General features: G+C 40.4%; 3 protein-coding genes across 4 annotated transcripts; 1 reads left to right on the top strand and 2 right to left on the bottom strand.

Annotated features, from left to right (window-relative positions):
• Positions 1-325: 325 nt before the first annotated feature.
• Positions 326-8,320, bottom strand: afmid (arylformamidase). Of its 2 annotated transcripts, XM_072384338.1 has the most exons (11): positions 8,164-8,320; positions 7,111-7,201; positions 5,794-5,898; positions 5,667-5,715; positions 5,490-5,575; positions 5,310-5,382; positions 5,111-5,208; positions 4,037-4,115; positions 3,138-3,273; positions 2,607-2,711; positions 326-1,060 (listed from the first exon to the last, which is right to left on the bottom strand). In XM_072384338.1, the coding sequence occupies exons 1-11, from the start codon at positions 8,191-8,193 to the stop codon at positions 1,031-1,033; spliced, it is 882 nt and encodes a 293-aa protein (XP_072240439.1). In that variant the 5' UTR covers positions 8,194-8,320; the 3' UTR covers positions 326-1,030. The 2 variants fall into 2 exon arrangements, with proteins under 2 accessions (XP_072240439.1, XP_072240438.1); XM_072384337.1 differs by lacking the exon at positions 8,164-8,320 and having other exon boundaries at positions 7,111-7,338.
• A 939-nt stretch (positions 8,321-9,259) lies between these two features.
• On the top strand, positions 9,260-12,373 carry tk1 (thymidine kinase 1, soluble). The gene is made up of 7 exons (XM_072383758.1): positions 9,260-9,381; positions 9,524-9,555; positions 9,971-10,084; positions 10,575-10,668; positions 10,797-10,886; positions 11,135-11,254; positions 11,934-12,373. Exons 1-7 carry the CDS (start codon positions 9,316-9,318, stop codon positions 12,111-12,113), a joined length of 696 nt encoding a protein of 231 aa, XP_072239859.1. The 5' UTR covers positions 9,260-9,315; the 3' UTR covers positions 12,114-12,373.
• A 1,467-nt stretch (positions 12,374-13,840) lies between these two features.
• syngr2b (synaptogyrin 2b) lies at positions 13,841-20,787 on the bottom strand. The gene is made up of 4 exons (XM_072384332.1): positions 20,546-20,787; positions 18,140-18,377; positions 15,988-16,124; positions 13,841-14,849 (listed from the first exon to the last, which is right to left on the bottom strand). Exons 1-4 carry the CDS (start codon positions 20,654-20,656, stop codon positions 14,589-14,591), a joined length of 747 nt encoding a protein of 248 aa, XP_072240433.1. The 5' UTR covers positions 20,657-20,787; the 3' UTR covers positions 13,841-14,588.
• Between the last annotated feature and the right edge of the window lies 1 nt (position 20,788).

The raw sequence follows: 20,788 nt of genomic DNA, 5'->3' as shown, positions 1-20,788 counted from the left end.
CAGGGTTGTTAGAATTGCACAAACTCTAATTTTGCCTCATGTGCTGCATTTCCATTTATGTTTGCACTTTCCAATAAATCCATGCAAGTATTTCCTGTTTTTATGACAACCTATAATGAAAAGAGGGGCGTCTCAAGACTTTCACACAGTACTGTACATCCCCGACACTGCATCAGTTTCTAATAGTTTGATTAAATACATCTTTAGCACGCACAGTCCAGCATCTTCTTTGGAAGCTGTACAAGACACCACTGCTTCATTCACGGTCATGATCACAGTCATTCAATCCACACACACACACACACACACCTAAACTGAGGACATGTTCATTCTTAAAGATAAATTTATTGTTATTGTTCTTGTTATAATCTACCATGAAGACAAACCATGAGAGGCTAGGATAGCAATGAGTATTAATGTGCATCTGTTTCACTTCAGTTACATCTGATATCTAAAAATGTCTATCTGAATATAGGATCAAGTGCAAATATCCATTTGTCAAAATCAACATCTGCCAACAACACGAACGATCCCTGGGTGGGACATCAGCTAACGGTGGAAGTAACAGTACAAAGCTACATTCAGTTTGAATGATATGTAACTATTACCACCGCGTACCAGACAGGCCCACCCGATTACAGAAGACTGGAAATATGCCAAAGCTAATAATCAACTCTTCAACATTTTGTATGCAGTGGAACCGCGTTTCCTGACAAAAACACATTGTGCACAAAAGGTTGTTCAGTCTAATGTTTGGGACTGAAAATGGGCAAAGTTGCTACAGTCACCGCCTGTGAAGTGACGAGGCTTTAGGCACGCAGTGCTCTCAGAAGATGTTTCGAACATACAAAAGTTCATAAATAATAAAACAGTAAACTAGATGATCCAAAAACAACCGATACCACCTGTGGATTCAAAGTGGACGGACACTGGATGTTGATCGTAGCTCAGACCTGAAACAATGCATATTTTCTCAGTGTTGTTGCATGAAGACTGTTCAGAGGCAAATGTTGATGTTGGATTAAACACTTCAGCTCTTTCCCATCATCTTCAAGAGAAGCTGCAGAGAAAGTGGCAAGGGATTAAAACGCAGGATCACTACACTGTTACAGACCCAAATCTACGAATTTGAGTCAAAATTCTCTATTGATTGTTTGAGGCGACATTTAACAAGAAAATATTCATGTTTACCACGAGAGCAAATGGATCCAAAATCCAGCTGTTAGCATGTTTGCTGTATTCTCAGCATATGTGACATTAAGTTGAATATTTATTAGAAAACTGAAACATTTAGTGAACTCATGACTTCCTCATGCAGAAGAAGTTTAAAAATCACTTCATAACTTAAGTGTTCAGACACATTTAATATTCAAAGACATCACCACATTTTCTCACTGATTTGTTTAAATTTGGCACTTTCTGGGACATCAAGCTGTCATTTCACAAAGTTAGCATTCTGGCTTTCTTAGCTGCCCTTTCCAACATGTTTCTTTAAAAATATGAATTTCACAGCTTAGAAAAACGGTAACAAAAGTTTGCACCTTTTTCCTCATTACTTATCTAGTTGGTAATTACAAAATCCAATTCCATGCTGTATAGGAACGCTGATAATAAAATATCCTCTTTAAAAAAAATCTATAGAAAAATCTATAAAAATGCCAAATTTAGTGAAAAACAACAACAATGGAATTAATATTTGGTTAAAATGCAGTCGACCGCACCTGTCGTCTATAGCGCCACAAATACGTTGAATCAGTGTCCATCTAAATCAAATTAATTGAAACTTTTTACTGTCACCAGCTACATTTTAACCTAAACATCTGTACTTTCTTCTCATTACATTTTAAAATAAGACCTTCTCCACTAGTTTGAATGTATTTGATGAAAATTTAGGATGTTCCCACATCTAAATTTATTACATTTTTCATGGATGGGGCAGTAACATTTAGAAATTCTAATTCCTTAGGATATCCACTGGTACAGATTTAACTAAATAGACATGAGGGAGACAGCAGCGTAATGTTGGTAACAAAAAGAGCCACGAACTAACAACATGGATGAAAGTGAAGCAGAGCAGATTCAGAGCAGCAGGTTATTCCTCATCCAAGTGAGCTGTACATGCTGTTAGCTGTAGAAGCAGTTACTGGTGAATGTGTTGCAGCAGGGTTTATTATTTTCATTATATTGTTCCTTATATCTTCAGTTATAAACGCTTCATATTCTTAAAATCATTAGTTTGCTTTGCATTGAAAGTTGTCCTTTAAAAGGTCCCGTTTTACTTTTAAAGTACATCTCAGAGTCTGAAACGTTCAATCAGTGCTTCTACTTTTATCAGTCTTTTTTATAAAAGGTGTGTATATATATATATATATATATATATATATATATATATATATATATATATATATATATATATATATATACATACATATATACACATACATAGACACCTCTTCTTGAGTAAAAATTGTGTGCAACCTCAGGTCTTTTTAGTATTCAAGAAGTAGATACTAAGAGGTTAAAGTTTACCATTTTGTTCTGCTCTTTAGGGAGATTAAATTCATTAAACTGAATTTAAATGACTGAGGTTTTGCTTGCTTGTGTACCTTTGTTAGGTGATACTCCTCCTCCACCAGTTTCTCAATGATACTGAAATGGTCTGTATTTGCCACATCCTCCATGGTCACGTTGAGTCCTGATGCTTCCAAAGTCTTAAAACGACAAAAGAAAGAGAAGAAGTGACAAAAATAGCAAAGGAAAAGGAAGGTGTACACAATAATTTCATAGATGTTAACTCGATTTGCCTCAGGATCCATCATTACAACATCTTTAAACAGTACAATTCTGTAAACAGCATCCATAAAAATCTAGTTTCATCCCTAAAAAGCAGCTTTGTGTTTTCAAACAGACAAACTACTCCTCATGGAGTTGGTGTATTCTGTCTTAAAAGGCTGCGACATTCCCAAATAAGATCAATTAATCACCAGGAATATATGGATAACTTATGAAGTATGTCTTAAGAAAAAAACTAAACTGATCATCCTGAACATGTGATTGGTGTTAAAAGGTTGCAATTTATTGACTAAATAAAGCCATGATAAATACATGATTTTAATATATAGCTCATGAGTACAGACTTTGTAGTATTCTTCGGACTGCTTTCGAAACTCCGGCGAGTCGTTTTCAGCGACAGCCACGACGATCTGACAGCTGGAGGAGGAGAGTTTGAGCTGTGGGACGAGCTTACTGGGGCTGTTCCTCACCGCCACCTCCCTGCCGACAGCCCGGAGACAAAGGGATCAGGCACTGACAGGCACCACTGACCAGCAGAAAACAATTAGACACATGCACTGATATGCACACTTTCTCACAATGCTCTCTATACCACCGCATGGCATTTACAGGCAGGGTCATACAAATGGACTTTTACAGGATTCATTGACCGTATCAGGACCCTGATCCAATTATTAGATGTGTCACAGCTGTTTTCATCCATAAAACACATGACATGCTTTCAGCTCCCAAAGCTGACAAACTGAATTACAGACAGTAATCAGGTTCACGAAGCAAACTGTATAATGACTTTACATGTTGGGAAAGCCCCATTAGTTTATGATCCGAGTTTATCTGGTGAGTAATGAGATCAGACGTCTTCCATCAGCAATTCACCGTCTTAGACCGAGGCTCATATTCCTAAAAAGGTATTCTGTGTAATCCCATGCATACTTTATTACAAACCTTCCTCTTTGTTAACCTCAACGTCCACATTAAATAATACGGAGCGGGGGCAAGAAGAGGAAACAAAGGACAGTCCTGTCCCAGCATGCAACACACAAACACACCCTCAGATTCTCTCCTGTACTTTGACAACAAGAGGAAAACAATGTGAGGCAATATCTGTTTGAGCTGAATTTTTTACGTCAGTGTACGCATCCAGAAAGAAAGATTATGAGCGATAAGTCTGCCTCTACACATCCGTCTACTGCTGGTAAAGCTGAGTGACAAACAGATAATAACAATGTGAGCTGGTACATACTCCGTCATCTTCAAAGGCTCATTGACGTAGGTGGACAGGATCGGCAGGAGGTCATATATGCCACTCACAAGGAAAGCACCTTAAAGAAAATTATAGAACCAGTGAAAAGATAAAAGTACATCAATTGTGCCACATTTGTATCTCAACAATGTACAGCACTGCAAAAAACCACCCCTCATTTCCTTTTATTTTGCTTCCAAGCAGACAATAGTTCTCCAGGCTTTCTGATCGGCTGCTTTTTAACTCATTCTCAGTCCAGTTCTTGTACCCGACCATTTTCAGAGGAATGTATTTTGCTTTTTTTGTTTGTTAAGCCACCAAACACTGAACCATTCAAGCACTAAAAAAGGCACTTAACTCAAGGGATGAACCAATGTTGCATCTGCACAAAACAGGCAAAGAACACATTTTAAGTTGTATCTTTAGGCACTTTGTTACTAGCAGCCTGTCACAAAGACACATCATTTGTTCCCAATTATTTTGTTGTCAACACAAAAATAACATAACATGCCAAAGATAACATAATTTGTCAGATGTCAAATAGTACTTTTACACCAACAAAAGGTGATTCCCAAAGAGCTATTAGCTGAAAACTTGGCTGAGCTATGCCAAATGACACAAGAAGTGGACTGAAAATCAGTGGCAGCAGGTCTTATGGAGGGATGAATCCTCCCCAGAGCTCGGACCTCAACATTATTGAAGCAGTGTGGGATCATCTGACAGAGAACGGAACAAAAGGCAGCCGACATCCAAAGAAGAGCTTTGGGATGTCCTTCAAGAAGCCTGGAGAACTATTCCTGAAGACGGTTTAAAGAAATGACAGAAAGCTTGTCTAAGAGGCTGCTTTATATGCCTTATATACTGTATTTCTATTTATGTTTGCACAGGCAGCCAACATCCAAAGAGCTTTGGGAGGTCCTTCAAGAAGCCACCCATTTCAAGTTTTCCTGTCAATAAGTAATAAAACCATGACTGGCTCCAGAACTTTGCACAGTACTGTATTTTTCTGTATCATTGTCTTCTTCAGTGTACTGTTAATCACAATGAGGCAAGGCATTATCCTCCATATCTCACCTTTGATCTGAGGAGTGATGCTGTACTGTGACCAGTCGGTGGAGAGCACCATTGCAGCCAGGTGGGCCCCAGCAGAGTGGCCACACAGGTAAAGACCACTGAGTTAGAGACCAGAGAGAGTTCATTGCAAACAAACAGAAACACCAACCATCTCCTCTCTGTGATTAAAATAATAGAAAAGAACGACAACAACTGTTACCTGATGTGAGAATACTGCTGAACGACAGAAACCACACTCCTGCGAACCTGTGATACCATCAGATCCATGTTACCTGAAAAAGAAACGAAGCCGAGGGCTGACATTTGCAGTTCATCTCCTTGAATCATCCTTCTTACCACCGGACCAGAAACGATAGGATAAGAAATGAAAAGGCTCTACCTTTGGGGGCGATGTCGTAACCAACGGCAACCACAACTACGCCCTTATCAATGAGAGGAACAGCCATGAATCCAGATTCGTCCTTGCTGAACAGACAAAAACCAAAACCCCTAAAAAAAAGACACCTAAACATGCTTTAAAATATCAAATGGATTCCACTGAGAGCGTCGGCCGTACCTGAGAAACTGCCAGTAGCCTCCATGCAGGTAAACAACAAGGTTGACGTCTGAAAGAGAGGAGGCGAGGCCCGTTTATCATCATGCGTTACACTCAGCATACATGAAATGCAACGATGAGTCCGTACCCAGAGAGTTGGTCCTGGGAATGTACACATCCAGTTTCTCTCCATCTCCCTCCCCATACGGCACATTGAGTAAAGTCTGAGCACAACCACGGGCTCGCTCTGTACCTGAAAAGCACATAGCATCATACATCAGGACGTTATATCGACATTACCTATGCCTTTGTTTACTGTTGACGAATCCTGATTAACATCTCACTGGGAAAAAAAAAAAGGATTTTTGTAGGTTTTCTGACCCTGATAGGACATGAATAATGGCTCAGTTCCATTCAGCTTCCCATTAAACCATGCTGACAGTAGCAGGACCAGCTCTAAAGGTTAATCTCATTTGTCTAATTTGTCGACCTTCTTGTAAGTCGGAAGTCATTCACGGCCAAATAGTTCAAAGGAAGTCTCAAACCATAAAACGGGGAACGGAACGAGGAGTGAGGAGGCTTGCTAGAGGAGATATAAGCAAGGACATAGTGGTGTATCCTTTGCGGAGGAAGTTTTGGCATTTGTGACATATCAATCCCTGTGACTACACTTATCTTAGCAAAATTATAGGGAGGTTGCAACCAAACAATCGTTTGATGGAGTAGCCTCAACGGCTCCAAAGCAAGGAAGTCTTATTTTGTTAAAAGCCTGTTGCCTTGCTTCCTCTTCCTCCACTCCTTTCCTAAGATGAGAGGAAGGGAGTCCAGGACAGGATAGGAGTCGAGGCTGTGCAAGCCGGGAAATGGGCCATTATTAGCACAGCTTTGTTTTTCCTGCTATAAAAAAAATTATCTGTGGAATGAGGTTTCCTAACTTATTAGGAAGTTAGGTTTCCCATCATACATCTCTCCCTCTCACAATAGTTCCCATCTCTCTTCTGTTCACGCTCGTTTGACCAAAGAAAAACCTGAAAATCGACTGATCATATCAGTAAGCCGCACATTCATAACATAACAGTAGATCAGCGCTGGGTACTAAGCGTTGAAACAGAAACCAATCATTATCCAGTGACAGCTGTGTGGCCAACTTTAAATCCACTCAATGCAAGTCCTAAAATTCCCACTATGTGTTGTTCTGAATGAAAGAACTGCTGTCAGTGCATTAAATGAGTGGAGGGGTCATCTCAGAAACATGATGCATGCTTTTACAGGCAGACCCTCGGCTGAGATTCCTACAAATGCCCCACTTTCCAAACTTAAATATTCATCAGGTATGTGGATATTTACGCTGAGCACAATCTGGTAAACACCTGTGTTGCTGTGGCGCTTCCCGGCCTGCGTGGACACGCAAACGTGTCTCTGTTTACTGCTAAACAATCATCGTCTTTCCTCAAAACAAACCGACCTTCCTTTAAAGCCTTCACGTGGGCCTTGATCACGTCGTCCGCCGACATCCTGTGGGACCACCTGCTGGGGGAATACTGCCTCTCGAGCTCCTGTTTGACAGAGAGACTCCGGTCAGCCGCGCGGCCATGAAAGCTGAGACACCAGCCACCATCAGGGGTGATAAACACACGGTGAATAGCGCCCCCTGGTGCTCCAACTGACCCTGCTGTCACAAACATTCAACCTCTTATGGGTAGGGGTCTGGTGGACAGACAGATCTGACATGAGTGTCTATGAGTGCAGTGTTTGTTTCTTATTTCACATTTCTACTGAGACAGCTCAGGAGGAAATAGCAATGGCTAAAACAATGTAGTGAAAAATTGAATATAAAAAGAAAAATGCAAAAAAACAAGACTAATAAAATCAATAAATGTATTGTTTCTTTATGTTTCCACATTTATCAATTTGTTTCTGTATACATGTTCACGTGTATTTTCCTTTTTTAAAACATATTTATTCTTTTGAGTGGCAGTCCTCATTGTATAGCCTCTGAAAAGAAAAAAAAAATTCTGAAAAATAATGTAAAAAAAATAAAATGATAAAATACTAATATTCAATGTTAAGCGATTCTGAATGATCAAATGACATGGAAGGTACTGAAAGACAAAAACACTATCGTGGAAGTTATTTTAATAATTGACAAAGTTCTTAAATTTTAAAATGCTCCCCCTGTGGATCACTTAATCAGGAATAAGAAAGAAAGAAAGAAAATCAGTGTTTACTGGTTCACTTGACTTGGAAAGCAATGGGAAAATAACATTTAAATTTGATTAATATTTTGATTTATGTATGTCTGAGTTGAAATAGCTGCAACTTTCCTTTTAATTTTTAATGTAAATTTGCAAATGGAAAAATCTATTTCAAAGTAGATAAGTCTCGTGAGAATCAGCTATTGAGAAATAACGTGGAAATTTACTGATAGTCCCTAATTCCTGGTATTGACACATAGTCCCAACAATTCCTGCTTCCTGAATACGGTCAATCACGCAGAAAAATCAAAGAAAACTCTTACGTCTTTTTCCATTTTTGTCCCGTGCATCATTTTGTCCGTTCAAATTACTCAAATCACTGCTGACAGATAAACCCAGTCAACGTCTGCAGAGGCCCTGCAAGTCTGGACTTTACACAGTGAACCCCTCACTGTGTAAACACACTGATCATGGGGCTATGCGCGCGGTCGATTCAGGAAACAGTTGTTTTATCCATTTACTTATGGATTCAATCATCCATTTACCTAACTATTTTTTCCCGACATGAAATTGCTTCCTTCTACACATAAAAAAACAGAAGAGAAATAATCTATGTGCTCTTTCCTCTTTATTTTTTATGTGTTTATCCAGCTGATCAACCATGTATCTCTTCAATGCAGCTGCACTCCGGGAAGTGAAAGTCATGTTTTGATATAAAAACAGGAACTGCACATGTAAAAACTGTCGATGAAATGACTGTAGGAATAAAAAAATCTAATCTAAAATGCTCGTAATGTTATGTTTGGTGACTGGGTTTCACTTTTGCCTTATATGACATGTTGACTGACATGAGGAAGTTTAGGGTGGGGTTTCCCTCCAACCTGATATTTAAAATCTAGAAATGAGACTGTATTTTAGTTGATGCATAATCTGAAACCAATTTTCTTGAAATCGGTGGAATTTGTCGACTAATAAAAAAAAGCCATACCAGATAGAAAAATGGTAAAGAGATGAGGGTTTATTGGGTAATATGATTGATTTTCAAAGTTGTATTTTTCTACAAGGTGCAACTAACACCTTACCGCTCTTTTGTATATTAGCGTGCACGATCGTATCTTTTATTTCTGCTTTCTGTTGTTGTGATTTGATGTGTTGTCTATTAACAGACTTGTTAATAAAGTTACAAAAATAAACAAGAAAAACGAGGCGCTGCAGTTCCCTGTGCTCTCATTGGTCAGTCGTGGCGCGAGCGGTCTGCGCTAAAGCAGAAAGTTGAAGCTGTTTGGTCAACAGTGTCACGTGTCAACAGACTCAACGCCCATTGGTGGAAACTTTGATAAATCCGCTCTGCATTTGCCGGCGCGCGTTGTTCAAAGATTAGCTACAGGCTTTCAAAGCAAGTTACGCACATTTTAAACTATTTATTTAATCCATTTTGTATCGTTTCCTTTGATCAAAATTGATCTAAATAAAAGATGGACTGCGTAGATTTTCCAAGGGTTTTACCAAACTCACCAAGGAACGCACGGGGACAAATTCAGGTTAGTATCTGCAACTTTCTCTCAACTAACTTAGCTAACAAGAACATAAATAAGCTATAAACATAAAAAAAGCTCGGCATATAGTTATAGACTAATCTACTTGCGTCTTCCTGAGACTTAGCTCCTTCGTTGTTGTTTGCAGGTCATCTTTGGGCCGATGTTTTCAGGAAAAAGGTGAGTTATTCGCTTATAATCCCTACATAAAAAACGTATAAGCAAGTTTTTATGGACGAAGCTGTTCAGAGAACTTCATGTTAAGTGTTTAAAATCATATTAAAACACTGTCTCTGTTACAATTTCCGCCCAAACTTCACCATCCCGCCAATTCTGCTTTGTTTATCCAGCTCCCATTCATCAACCAGATTAACGTTGTACAGTAACTTGTCATGCATTAATGTAATGGCTTTTTACATTCACATATAGGATGTATGACTAATTTAATCTGATTTCTACAGTATATATTTTATGTAGTATTACTATATAGGTAGGTAGACGATAGCCACGTTTTATCCTGAAGTGTACACTGTATTGTAAGGTATTTATTATACAATTTCACCACATTTGTGTTGACTAAATCTTGTTTTTGTAGCACTGAACTGATGAGAAGAGTGCGCCGTTTCCAGATAGCCCAGTACAAATGCTTGTTGGTCAAATATGCCAAAGACACTCGTTATTCAGACACAGGCATGGCCACACATGACAAGTAAGCCCCTTGTTTTTATGATCTTTCTATTTTCCTAAGCTGCTCTTATTTATAGAAACTAACTCATGTATACGAGGAAGTTAAGTTTTAATTTGTGCACAACTACTTGTGCAGTTCCCCAACCTTAACAACAACTGGCTGGAAGGAACCCTATTGGCAATGTAACATGATGTAAAAGATTAAATATGCTTTCATACAGCTGAGTCTCAACATGTTAAAGAGCAAATTTGGTTCTTGCAATGATACACAAACTAGTAAATTGATCAATCCTGTGCTTTAAAAAGTCAATTTCACGTGAAAAATATGTAAATATCAGTTGCTGCATCAGTTGCTGTGTTTAGTCAGTCTGAGCACACGCTGACCTCTCATGAAGACATTCCTCACTATGTAAATTTACTATGGAATTAGTATTCATATACGAATATTGATCGAGTTTTTTTCAGGAAAAGTAAGAACGCACTCCATTATCTCTTCTCTCATCCTGTTTTAGAAATACCATGGAAGCTGTACCTGCAAACTGTCTCGGAGATGTTCGGTCTTTGGCGCTGCGAGCCTGTGTCATTGGAATTGATGAAGGCCAGTTTGTAAGTTTGAGTTAAATAGTTTATATTTTATTCTTAAACCAAAAATCACCTCCGTTGGAGACCAGGATGTTTTATGGACTAAAGAGGGGTGCTATTGGGACTGATCTGCTCTCTTTTTCACATCGTAGTTTCCAGACACGGTGGAGTTTTGTGAGGAGATGGCCAATTTAGGGAAGACTGTCATTGTAGCCGCATTGGATGGAACTTTCCAGAGGAAGGTGAGCATTATGTCAGTGTGACACTGAGCACCACTGTGAGGACAGATGTCATGAAATATCCCAAACAAGAAGCTCATTTCAAGAAAAACCTGAACAATCTGCATGAGCAGCATTAACAGATAATTTGATGAGCCCATTATTCCACACACTATAGTGTCCATTCTCTCTTTGTAATGCAATTATACCTCCATTCATTCACTGGTACGTAATGCTTATTTTTTCCTTTTCTTTCCTGTGCATTCTTGTAGCCATTTGGAAACATCCTGAACCTCGTCCCTCTGGCGGAGAGCGTGGTGAAGCTCAATGCCGTCTGCATGCAGTGTTACAAAGAAGCTGCTTACACCAAGAGGCTTGGAGCCGAGAAGGAGGTGAGGAGGCAAAGCTAGAAGTTAGGAAAACTGATCAACTAGTGCAAAGAAGGACCTTTCAGAGGGTGATGAGTCAGGCGGGACAAATAGATCTGTACAAACATTCAAGAAGGTTTGAAGAAATACCAACTGGAATTTGTTGTATTGGTAGATTTAGCCTTTGTGAATAACAGTGACCGGTATGACTGAGAGTCTCCAGACGCTCACAAGCTGTGAAATGATTATTTTACTGAGCCGCATCGAGGCAAAATCTGCCACATCACAGTAGGATTAACAGATGTTTGACCTCTTGTGCTGCTGCTTTCCTTACACACTATTAGCCAGATAAATCTCATCAAATTTAATTATAAAGCATATTTAAAACCGCAGTTGACCAAAGTGCTGTACACTATATTAATGTACAGTAACAATCGAAAAACCAACAGAAATAAGCAGATAAAGATAAAATGAGTTCCTTAAAAGGTAAAAATGGTTAGAATACTAAGAGGATTAAATGCAGTTGAAAGCCAAGGAGAATAAATGTGTCTTCAGCTGTTTTAAAAATGTTGATGGTGCACTTTTATATGACAGAAGGCTGTTCCAAAGCGGTTTACTGTTATGTACAAAACAAACACGTTCACGTATTTAGGATAAGAAAGAACTTGTTTTTAATCGATCGCCTCTTGTGTCTGTGTCGTAGGTCGAAGTGATCGGGGGAGCTGACAAATACCAGGCGGTTTGTAGAAAGTGTTACGGAGGTCTGATGGTTGACAAAGAGAACAGTTCACCCTTCAGGAATGAAACTCCACTGCATGTTCTGGCAGGAAAAGTCGTAGATCCAGGACTTCCCCGGAAACTCTTCTCTACCCTCCAGCTCTGAGGACAAAAATAACATTTGCTGTAGAACTTTGGATATCAATCATCAATCATTTATGTGTGTGTGTGTGTGTGAGAGAGTGAGAGCAGTGTGTGGATGTTTTTATTTACTTGAAAGATATTTTAAAGCACTTAAATGTAAGCAGTCTAACAACTCGGCCATAACTTTAACTAACCTGTGTCAATATTTGTACCTTTTTGTATTTGGGTTTCTTCAGTAAACTTTATTAGTATGTATTATATTGTAAGGTGTTAAATTATATTTTTCCATGATGAAAATTAGTTGGTTTTTTTCATTCATAAATGAGATTCTCTCTGAAAGTATTGATTTTTGACTGTATGTTGCAGGTCAGAAAAGGTCAAAAGTAAAATATGGTTTCAGACTCTGTCTTGTCTTGTAATCCAACTCTCACATCCATGTGAGGACCAAAATAACCAGTTTAAATCCTGGTATGCTCCAAGGCTGCACAGTGAGCTGGCAGGCAGGCTGGAATGGGAGAGTAGTCTTCTGTGGGTGGGGGGGGGGGACAACTACTGAATGAATGAAGCAATGTTCTCAATTTGACAAAATAGGCCATTAATAATTTTATTCAAACACAAGTAAATCAGATTTGTGCTTCTTTCACCAGCAAAAGGGAAGAAACTTCAGCTCAACGCTCAGTGTTGACAAAAAGACTAAACAAAAGCCAAACAACTGGTTTTATGCAGCTCATTCTCATTCATAAATCATTCCAATCTCCTCACTTCTGAAGCTTGTATCTTGGTGAACTGTACAATCAAACAATTGCTATTTTAAAAGGTCATTTTTACCTTAAAATATACAATAAATCTCAAAGCTTTGGCCTTGTTACACTTAAAGCCAGCATGAAGCATTGCGCAATTTCTACTCATGTTGCTCAAAGTGGATTTTCATGACAAGCTGCAACTTTCACAGGACAAAAAAAAAACAGATTGAAGAGCTGATTTTTTTTGTAGCACGAAAAAAAAAAAAAACAGTGAAGCTCTACGCTAAGAGCAGCTGTGATACACAGCTGTTCGATCTAAATATAACTTAAAGATTCAGTTATAGCACATTCCACTCTTTCATTTTTCTTCCCTAAAAGCTCCTTTAAACTCCTCCCTTTGACTGCAGAAAATTAATTAACAGCAGTGTCTTTAATGCATTTGGCGTCAGTAATTTCTGCACATATTTAGTCAAAAAGGACAAACATAGTGAGGATGTCCATCCACTCGTGCTAATGTCTCAGATACAGTAACATAAAAACACTGGGTTCATCATATAAAACCACATTTCGCTGATCTGGACTCTGCTTTACACCAAAAGCTAAAATTAATCGCAAGCTGACTTTCTGAGTGTAATCTGATCTACAACCTCCAGAACTGTCAGGCACAAAGTAAACCAGTAGTCCCACTAGCAACAGGTGTACGATTCCCACTGCTGCAGGCAGAGGTGTTAATCTGTGATCGATATTCACACACCTGCTGTGTAGAATAGTTTAGACTGAGACCTGTAAACTGGGGATACTCCTTTAACAAGCCGAGGAGGGCGAAATGCTATTGGGAGTTAATTATTTACTTGAAAACATGTTAAATACGTGCTTAGTCGTCTAGAAGATCCTTCCTCTTGTCTATCTAAAAGCTAGCTGCAAGTTTAAAGGTCAGATGTGACTATGACTCTCCAAATAAGCCTTCTGCTTGGCACATGTAAACCACTATATCATGGTCAGACTTAAGTAAATGCAGAGTGTCTTTAATAAGTTCAGATGGAAAACATAAGAATCATTTTACTATACCGCAAAGATTTCTTAACCCAGAAAAACCCTTTTAAATGTGATTTTTATTGCTGCATGGCTAATAAATCCCACAGAGCCCACGCTTCAAAAATAATTGTCACAGAAGGACATTTGACTTTTTAAGTAGTCTTTTCCCACAATACTCATCTTCAATTTGCTAAATTAATTTACTTTATCCTCAAGAGTAATGGACTGAAAAAGAAGCATCCACTGAAAACAAAAAAAGAAAAGAAAGTCTGGCACATATGGCCACCAAAAATGGCAGTGAATTGTATATAGAAAAACGCACATCCTTAGGGTTTACTTATACATGTTGGCTTCTTCTACTCTGATTGTTGTCATAATGTAACGTCACCCCTGGATACATTCTACCTCTCCCGGCAGGATCGGCCCACATGAGGTAAAAGTTGCTTTCGCTCACAGGTCTAAGGTCAGATTACTCAATCCTGAACACTAATCCCCATTGATGCCTTAAGATCTGACCACAGATCTTTCGTCGGCAGCAGTGTCCCTCATCTGTAAATTGAAGTTGCACAGCTCAGGTCCTGGAAACACTTTGAGAAGTGTGTAAAATCAAATGTAAAACCACATCAATATGATATAGCTCTGTGTCTGTGCAGCGCAACTACAGTCAGTGTCCTCGCAGATGACCTGGAACACCACCACAAGGCCCCGCCACCCGTGTCTCAGTATTTTGGCGGCTGATAGCCGGCGTCTCCCTGCGGCTGGAGGTTTGAGGTGAAGGGAGCCTGCTGCTGCATGTCGGGCACATTGCTGGGGTAAGATGCATAAGTGGTAGGAGTGTACGTTGTGGGGTTGTAGGAGGTGGGTGCGTAGGTCGGAGGGTAGGGGGTGTGATGATCCGGTGGCGGCTCCGTGTAGGTAGGCACCGCGATGTCGCTGACGCCACGACGGAAACGACCAAGGGCAAAGTAGGTTAGGATTCCCTGCACAAAGAGATAAAAATGTGGAGGTCGTTAAGATTTTTCTGAAGACTTTTCCAGTAATTAATCAGACCCAAAAGCTAACAAACCCCAGTCAATGAAACCCTTTCTAAATTAAATAATAGTGTTGGCGAGAGATTTCTATTTCGCTCTGATGGAACAAAAACCTTGACCACTTGTGCTAAAGGTGTTGATGGTTCACCTCGTGCCGATCTAACGACTCCAACACGTCCAAATGTGGACCCTACAAGACCTCTCAGTGCAGCCTGTGATATCTGGCACCAGTATGTTAGCAGCAGATTCTTGTAGCTGAGGCCGTCACATCCACCTGCTTCACATTCCCTACCGCTGGCCAGAGGCATGTCTCCACGTTTCAGAAATGCTATGATCCTGTCATCTGGCTGAACTTGGTAAACTTCACTGCACAGATGTTGTCTTTAAGTCACTTAAATGGTGATTGATTATTTAAAAAAATAAAAATCAGGATTTTACAAGCATTTTAAACATCCAGTTTTAGTCAGGCTAACACAATCTATTCATTCAGTATTATGTAAATGTACTGACAGATGTTTCATGATTAAGCATCTCAGTCATTGTTTCATTTAGTTTTTGTAACATAAACTGAGGAAAATGTTTGGCTTTTTTATTTTTCAGCAGCAAATTGGATGAGAGGCCTGAGACCAACCCCACATCTCTACAGTTAATATGAAGTACCACCCAGCAGCTATCAAGCGGACTCAGTCCAAACATAAGAAAATCTGCCCACCAGAACCTCCAACAAAATTAACTGGGGCATCTCTTTTGTTTGAGACAAAAGAATAAAAAGGCTTAAAACAAACCCCCACAAGCCCCATGTAGAGACTTAATGAGAAGCTAAGAAACACAGGAGTGTTCTCATTTATTTTTTCTCACTGTAAGAACAAGAAAAAACTCAAATGTGAAAATAATTTAACATAAATGTCCGACATAATCACAAAATTATATAGAGAGGCTCTTTAATTGTCAAAAAGAACCAATAATATGAAATTTGGTTGATGTTTCACTGCTCAACAACAACTTTATCAACCTACTTATTCAAAGTCAACGCTTACTGCAACAGAGATGCAAAAAATGAAAATCAAGCAGCAGGAGTTGCGCTCACCCATGTCGCGATAGAGAAGAACGAGAAGGCGATGGTTGCGTGTGCAGCGTCCTCTGGGATAGCCCGGACATCATGAGTGTGACCCCACTGACTGGCCAACAGGCAGAAACACACAAACCACAGGAAGGTCCACGCCCCTAGAAAACACACAGAGACAGATGCAAAAACTCACTCATTCTCTCTGCTTGGAAAAATATAACAACTCAGCGATAAAAACACAAATATTATCGACAACAGCACAGAAACAGCAGAATAAAAAAGGCTCAACTGTCACCATCTGCTCTACTGAACGCAAACTATGATGTCTTTGTTTCCTTTAAGAGGGGCTGAATGTGAACTGCATTGTGCACAGTTGGTGAGTGTTCATTTCATCAGAATCTGCGAGGTCATCCTCCCCCCATCACCCTGCATCTCAGTCATCATCTGCTGTGTGCAACAATGAATAATGATGTCAGAAAAACAAGCAGTGGTTTGTCCAGGGTAGCGACAGGGCTCAAGGCTTGGCGTGTCGAAACTTAACAAATAAACTTACTTCTGTAGTGGAAATAACTGCATGGACAATTTAAAAAACATTGTTAGTTTGGAAATACAATCTGTAGAGGGAGAAGTTCTCAGCTTGATAACGAATTGTACAAAATCAAAATCAGGGGCACTTCAGTGTGAACACTGGACACATGGGAGTCTCCAACAGTTAGGAAAATCATAGACAGCAAGGACTTTTTTCAAAAGCTACGAGCCCAAATTATTTTAATAAAAGGAAATAAAACTGGGACTCTCTTGCAAATCAGGTAGAGCGACAGTATGCAAAGCAGACAAGAACACGGTAGGCAGAGTGATTTTTGAGTTTTAATAGGTTATGGTCATGAGTAGAGGAACCTCTTCTCAAAATGAGAACATTTTCTGAATATTTTTGGGCAGAATTAAAGATTAAATTAGCCTAAAGCAAACCTAAGACATGTTTGGGTCCTCCATCTAAGCAATTCAACACGTCAGTATGTACAGCTGATGGGCTTATAAAAGTTCTCTAAGCAGTAACTAAGAAGACTATCACTCAGAAATGGTACAAAGAAAACCCAGCAATAACCCCAACTCCATGTCGTGGAAAATGTAAATAAAAACAGAATTTTTTGCATATCTCATAAACTCATATTTCATTCACAATAGAACATAGAAAACAAATGTGAAAGTGAGACATTGTATTGTTTCGTGAAAAATATGAACTCATCTTGAGTTTGAAGACAGCAACATGTCTCAAAAAAGTTACACCGCTGTGCATCATCCTCTCTTCTTCTAACATCAGTCTGTAAACATCTGAAAATGAGGGGACCAGCTGCTGGACCTTTGGGGGAGAAATGCTGCCCCATTCTATTCTGATTTAGGATTCTAGCTGCTCAGCAGTCTTCTTCGTTGTATTTTAAATGTTTTCAGGTGGTGAAAGCTCTGGACTGCAGGCAGGTCTGTCCAGCACCTGGACTCCTCTACCACGAAGCCATGCTGTTGTTCTGGTTTAACACGGTCTTGCTAAAATACGCAAGCTCTTCCCTGAAAAAGATCATCTACAGTAGACATGTAGCTGCCATCACATTCAAGATGAGCTCATATTTTTCATGAGGGTGGCTCAGTGGTTAGAGTGAGTCGTCCAATAACCGGAAGGTTGGTGGTTCAATTCTGTCTATGATTCTGGTGTAACTGACAGCTGGAGGGGTGTCAGTCCACCTCCTTGTCACTTGAGCCCTTGAGCAAGGCACCGTACCCCCATGCTCCCCCGGGCACTGTGAATGGCTGCCATTGTGAATGGCTGTGATGCCATACACTGCTCCAGAGGCATCTCTATCAATGAGTGTGTGACCCTGTGCGTCAACAGGTGCCAACCTTGTATGCATGACAGTAAATCTGATCTTAATCTTAATATGTTTCAGCACTTGCTCTGTTCCTGCTGTTGTCTTTGGGCTGGTTAATCTAATCTTTTGCAGGCTGTCAGAATATTTTTTTCAATGCAAACAGGTGCAGAAATGGAATGGAGGTTGATGAGCGCCGTGAGAGTGAACCACAAATTAAGCTTTAGGCCACAAAACAGTGACACAAAACAAGCTAGAAACACATAGCTGCTGCAGCTTTAAAGATCACGTAAAGCAGGAAAGATTCTGCTCACCTGAGAATCCCAGGTCGGCCATGACAACATACTTCCTCTCCTGTGCGTTGCTCATGAAAGGCACGTAGACATCTAACACCAGAAAGGCCACGCACGCCAGGAAGGCGATTACCCCGATACCAACAGCATAGTGACACGCAGAGTCGTTCTCGTTGAAGATACACTTTGCCTGAGCGCTGTTGGGAGGGTTGATGTATCCCTCTGTCGTGATACAGGAAAACACCACGATGGCAAACACCTACATTGAAACAGGGAAAAGAAGAAGGTGGCAGTGAAGAACAAAACTTTCTCTGACGTGACAAGCAGAGAGGCTTTTCAGGTTTTCCATTAACAACAATCTGCATATTTTCCACTACTGCCAACTGATTTTAAAAGCAAAAGTCCAACAGACTAATTTAACCTCCTGGCTTTGTTTCAGTTCGTTAAAGCACTTTGGAGTTAAAACATAAAACAGTTTGTACGTTTTGCAGTGATAGTGTCTTGTGATGAGTTTGCTTGGCTGTTTTATGTCTGGTGCCTATTTTATGTCTTTGCTATCATTTCTTGGTTGATCCTATATCCAGGACAAATATCTCTTATATAATCTATTTTCCCAGTACTGTCTCTAAAATGAAGAAATGAAGAGACACAACATTTCAGCACAGAACTTCTACGTTCTTCCACTGTGACAAACACGCCGAGCAGCATAACCTGACAGCATAACGTCACAAACAGTCTGACCTCTCATTGGTGTCCCTTTAAATATCCCCACCACTGCCTCGTCTGGTTCCTCTGACTGTCCCGTGGTCGCAGTCGGCTGCTATCCGCTCTGATTACCCGCTACACCATGTGACTTATTTCTGAGTGCAGCTGCCTGCCATGTGATTCCAGAGATGCCACCAGCTCCCTCACAACACTCAACACTCATAATAAGACCGGGAAGGAGGACAGAGAGGGCCTGTTTAACTGTTGGGAAGAGGGAGGCCATCATTCCTGCTGGTGGGATGAGACCAGCGACAGAATATGAGGCAAACGGGGAGCAAACACAGGGGGAGTTCCAAAAGACAAGACATGCGTGAAGCAGGGACTTCCAGAGGGGAACATGGAGGTTTCAGAACGTGACGGGACAGAAAGAAAACATGTGGGAAATACAAAAAAATTCCCAATTTGTGTAAATATTCTCTGAACATGTGCTTTGTCAGTAAACAACCAAACCAACACTGGCAACCTTTCAACTAAAACACTATGCTTAGTCACGAAAATACATTTAAGGTGCAACTTTAAGACTTCTTTGTGCTAGCACAGGTCAAGTAATGTGATTAACACAAAGAGCCACTGTGTAAAGACCTTATTTCAACCCAAGAGCTGATATAGTGCATTCAGGGACATGTTATGGCTGTAGAAAAAGAAGACAACCCTCTTTTGTGCCAAAGGTGCCTTCTCATGAGATTAAAAATCACCAGAGATACACGTTGATCTAACCAGAAGGAAACTGAAATGAGCACAGCTGCACTGGTCATGTGTGTGTTTGAGGGGAGTAACAAAAAGGGTCAACAGGGGAGAGAGGTATCACCTTACCTGCCTGCTCATAGCCAATGTTTACCACCAACACACACATGATCTCTGACACACTCGCCGTTTCCTCAACACATTCATGTAAACACCAGCTCTAGCCAAGGGCACATTCTGTCCTGAGAAGTCATCTGCCACCCTTAATGTGCAACAATTTCTAGATTAAAATGAGTGTTTTGTCTTTTGCATGCGTTGCCCCTGCTTGCACATCATCTGGAAGACTTAATGCTTCATTTCTGGAGCAGACAATCAAGTAAAGTGGCTGTGAGATGAGATAAGAGATGATCTAGGACAGGTAACAGTCAATCAGAGTTGGACAATATGTCTTTGTATAAACGGTCTCACAAACAGAGTTTGGACTTTCCAGATAAGTGTCCAGTGCTTTCCCTAACAACAAGTGATCGCAGATGTACCGCAACTTCTCTGAACTTTCCCTTGTGGGTGAATTCATCTCGTTATGCTCCATTTGTCTGCATAAGCTTTCATAATCAAAATCTACTGACGCAATCGACTCTATCTGCTGTTGAACATGGAAACAGGATAAAATTAGCTCAGACATTACAGTTTATTGAACGTGACATATTCATCTATCACTGAGCTCCCGGAAGTGGGGCTCGCTGCTATAGTTTTGTGTCTTTTGTCCTTTGATAGTGGCAGAGTTGAGCAGCGCTGTCACCGAGCCGCTGTCATACAGCGGCTGCAGGAAACATGACGCCCGCAGGAGAAACGGCATAAAGCAGCAACTTGTTCAGTTTTTAAAAACATCGTTTAAACCCTCCACTCAGGCACATTGCAGCTCCATACCACCTGTTCTCAGACCAGGCTGAATATTCTCTCGGTCTCTACTGTACTCACCCAACTGAGCAGCCGCACAATGGTTTGCGGCTGTCGGGCGAACTTGTAGAAGTCGAAGCCTCCTCCTGCGAGCGCAGCCCCGTACGCACTTGCGCCTCCTGTCTCCTCCATGTCTCCCCTTCAGTCGATCGTTCGGAGCTCTCCGTGTGATTAGAACCGAGCTGGCTAGACAGCCTTCTGAGTTCAACTGAACTAAAACCAATAACCGCAGCCGCCTCCTGCTGCGCCGTTTCGCTGAAAACG

The sequence above is a fragment of the Leuresthes tenuis genome, unplaced genomic scaffold (assembly GCF_036924035.1).
Source record: "Leuresthes tenuis unplaced genomic scaffold, fLeuTen1.0.hap1 SCAF_4, whole genome shotgun sequence".
Lineage (NCBI taxonomy): Eukaryota > Metazoa > Chordata > Actinopteri > Atheriniformes > Atherinopsidae > Leuresthes > Leuresthes tenuis.
The sequence above is the reverse complement of the archived record's forward strand: the minus strand, read 5'-3'. Positions and strand labels throughout refer to the sequence as shown.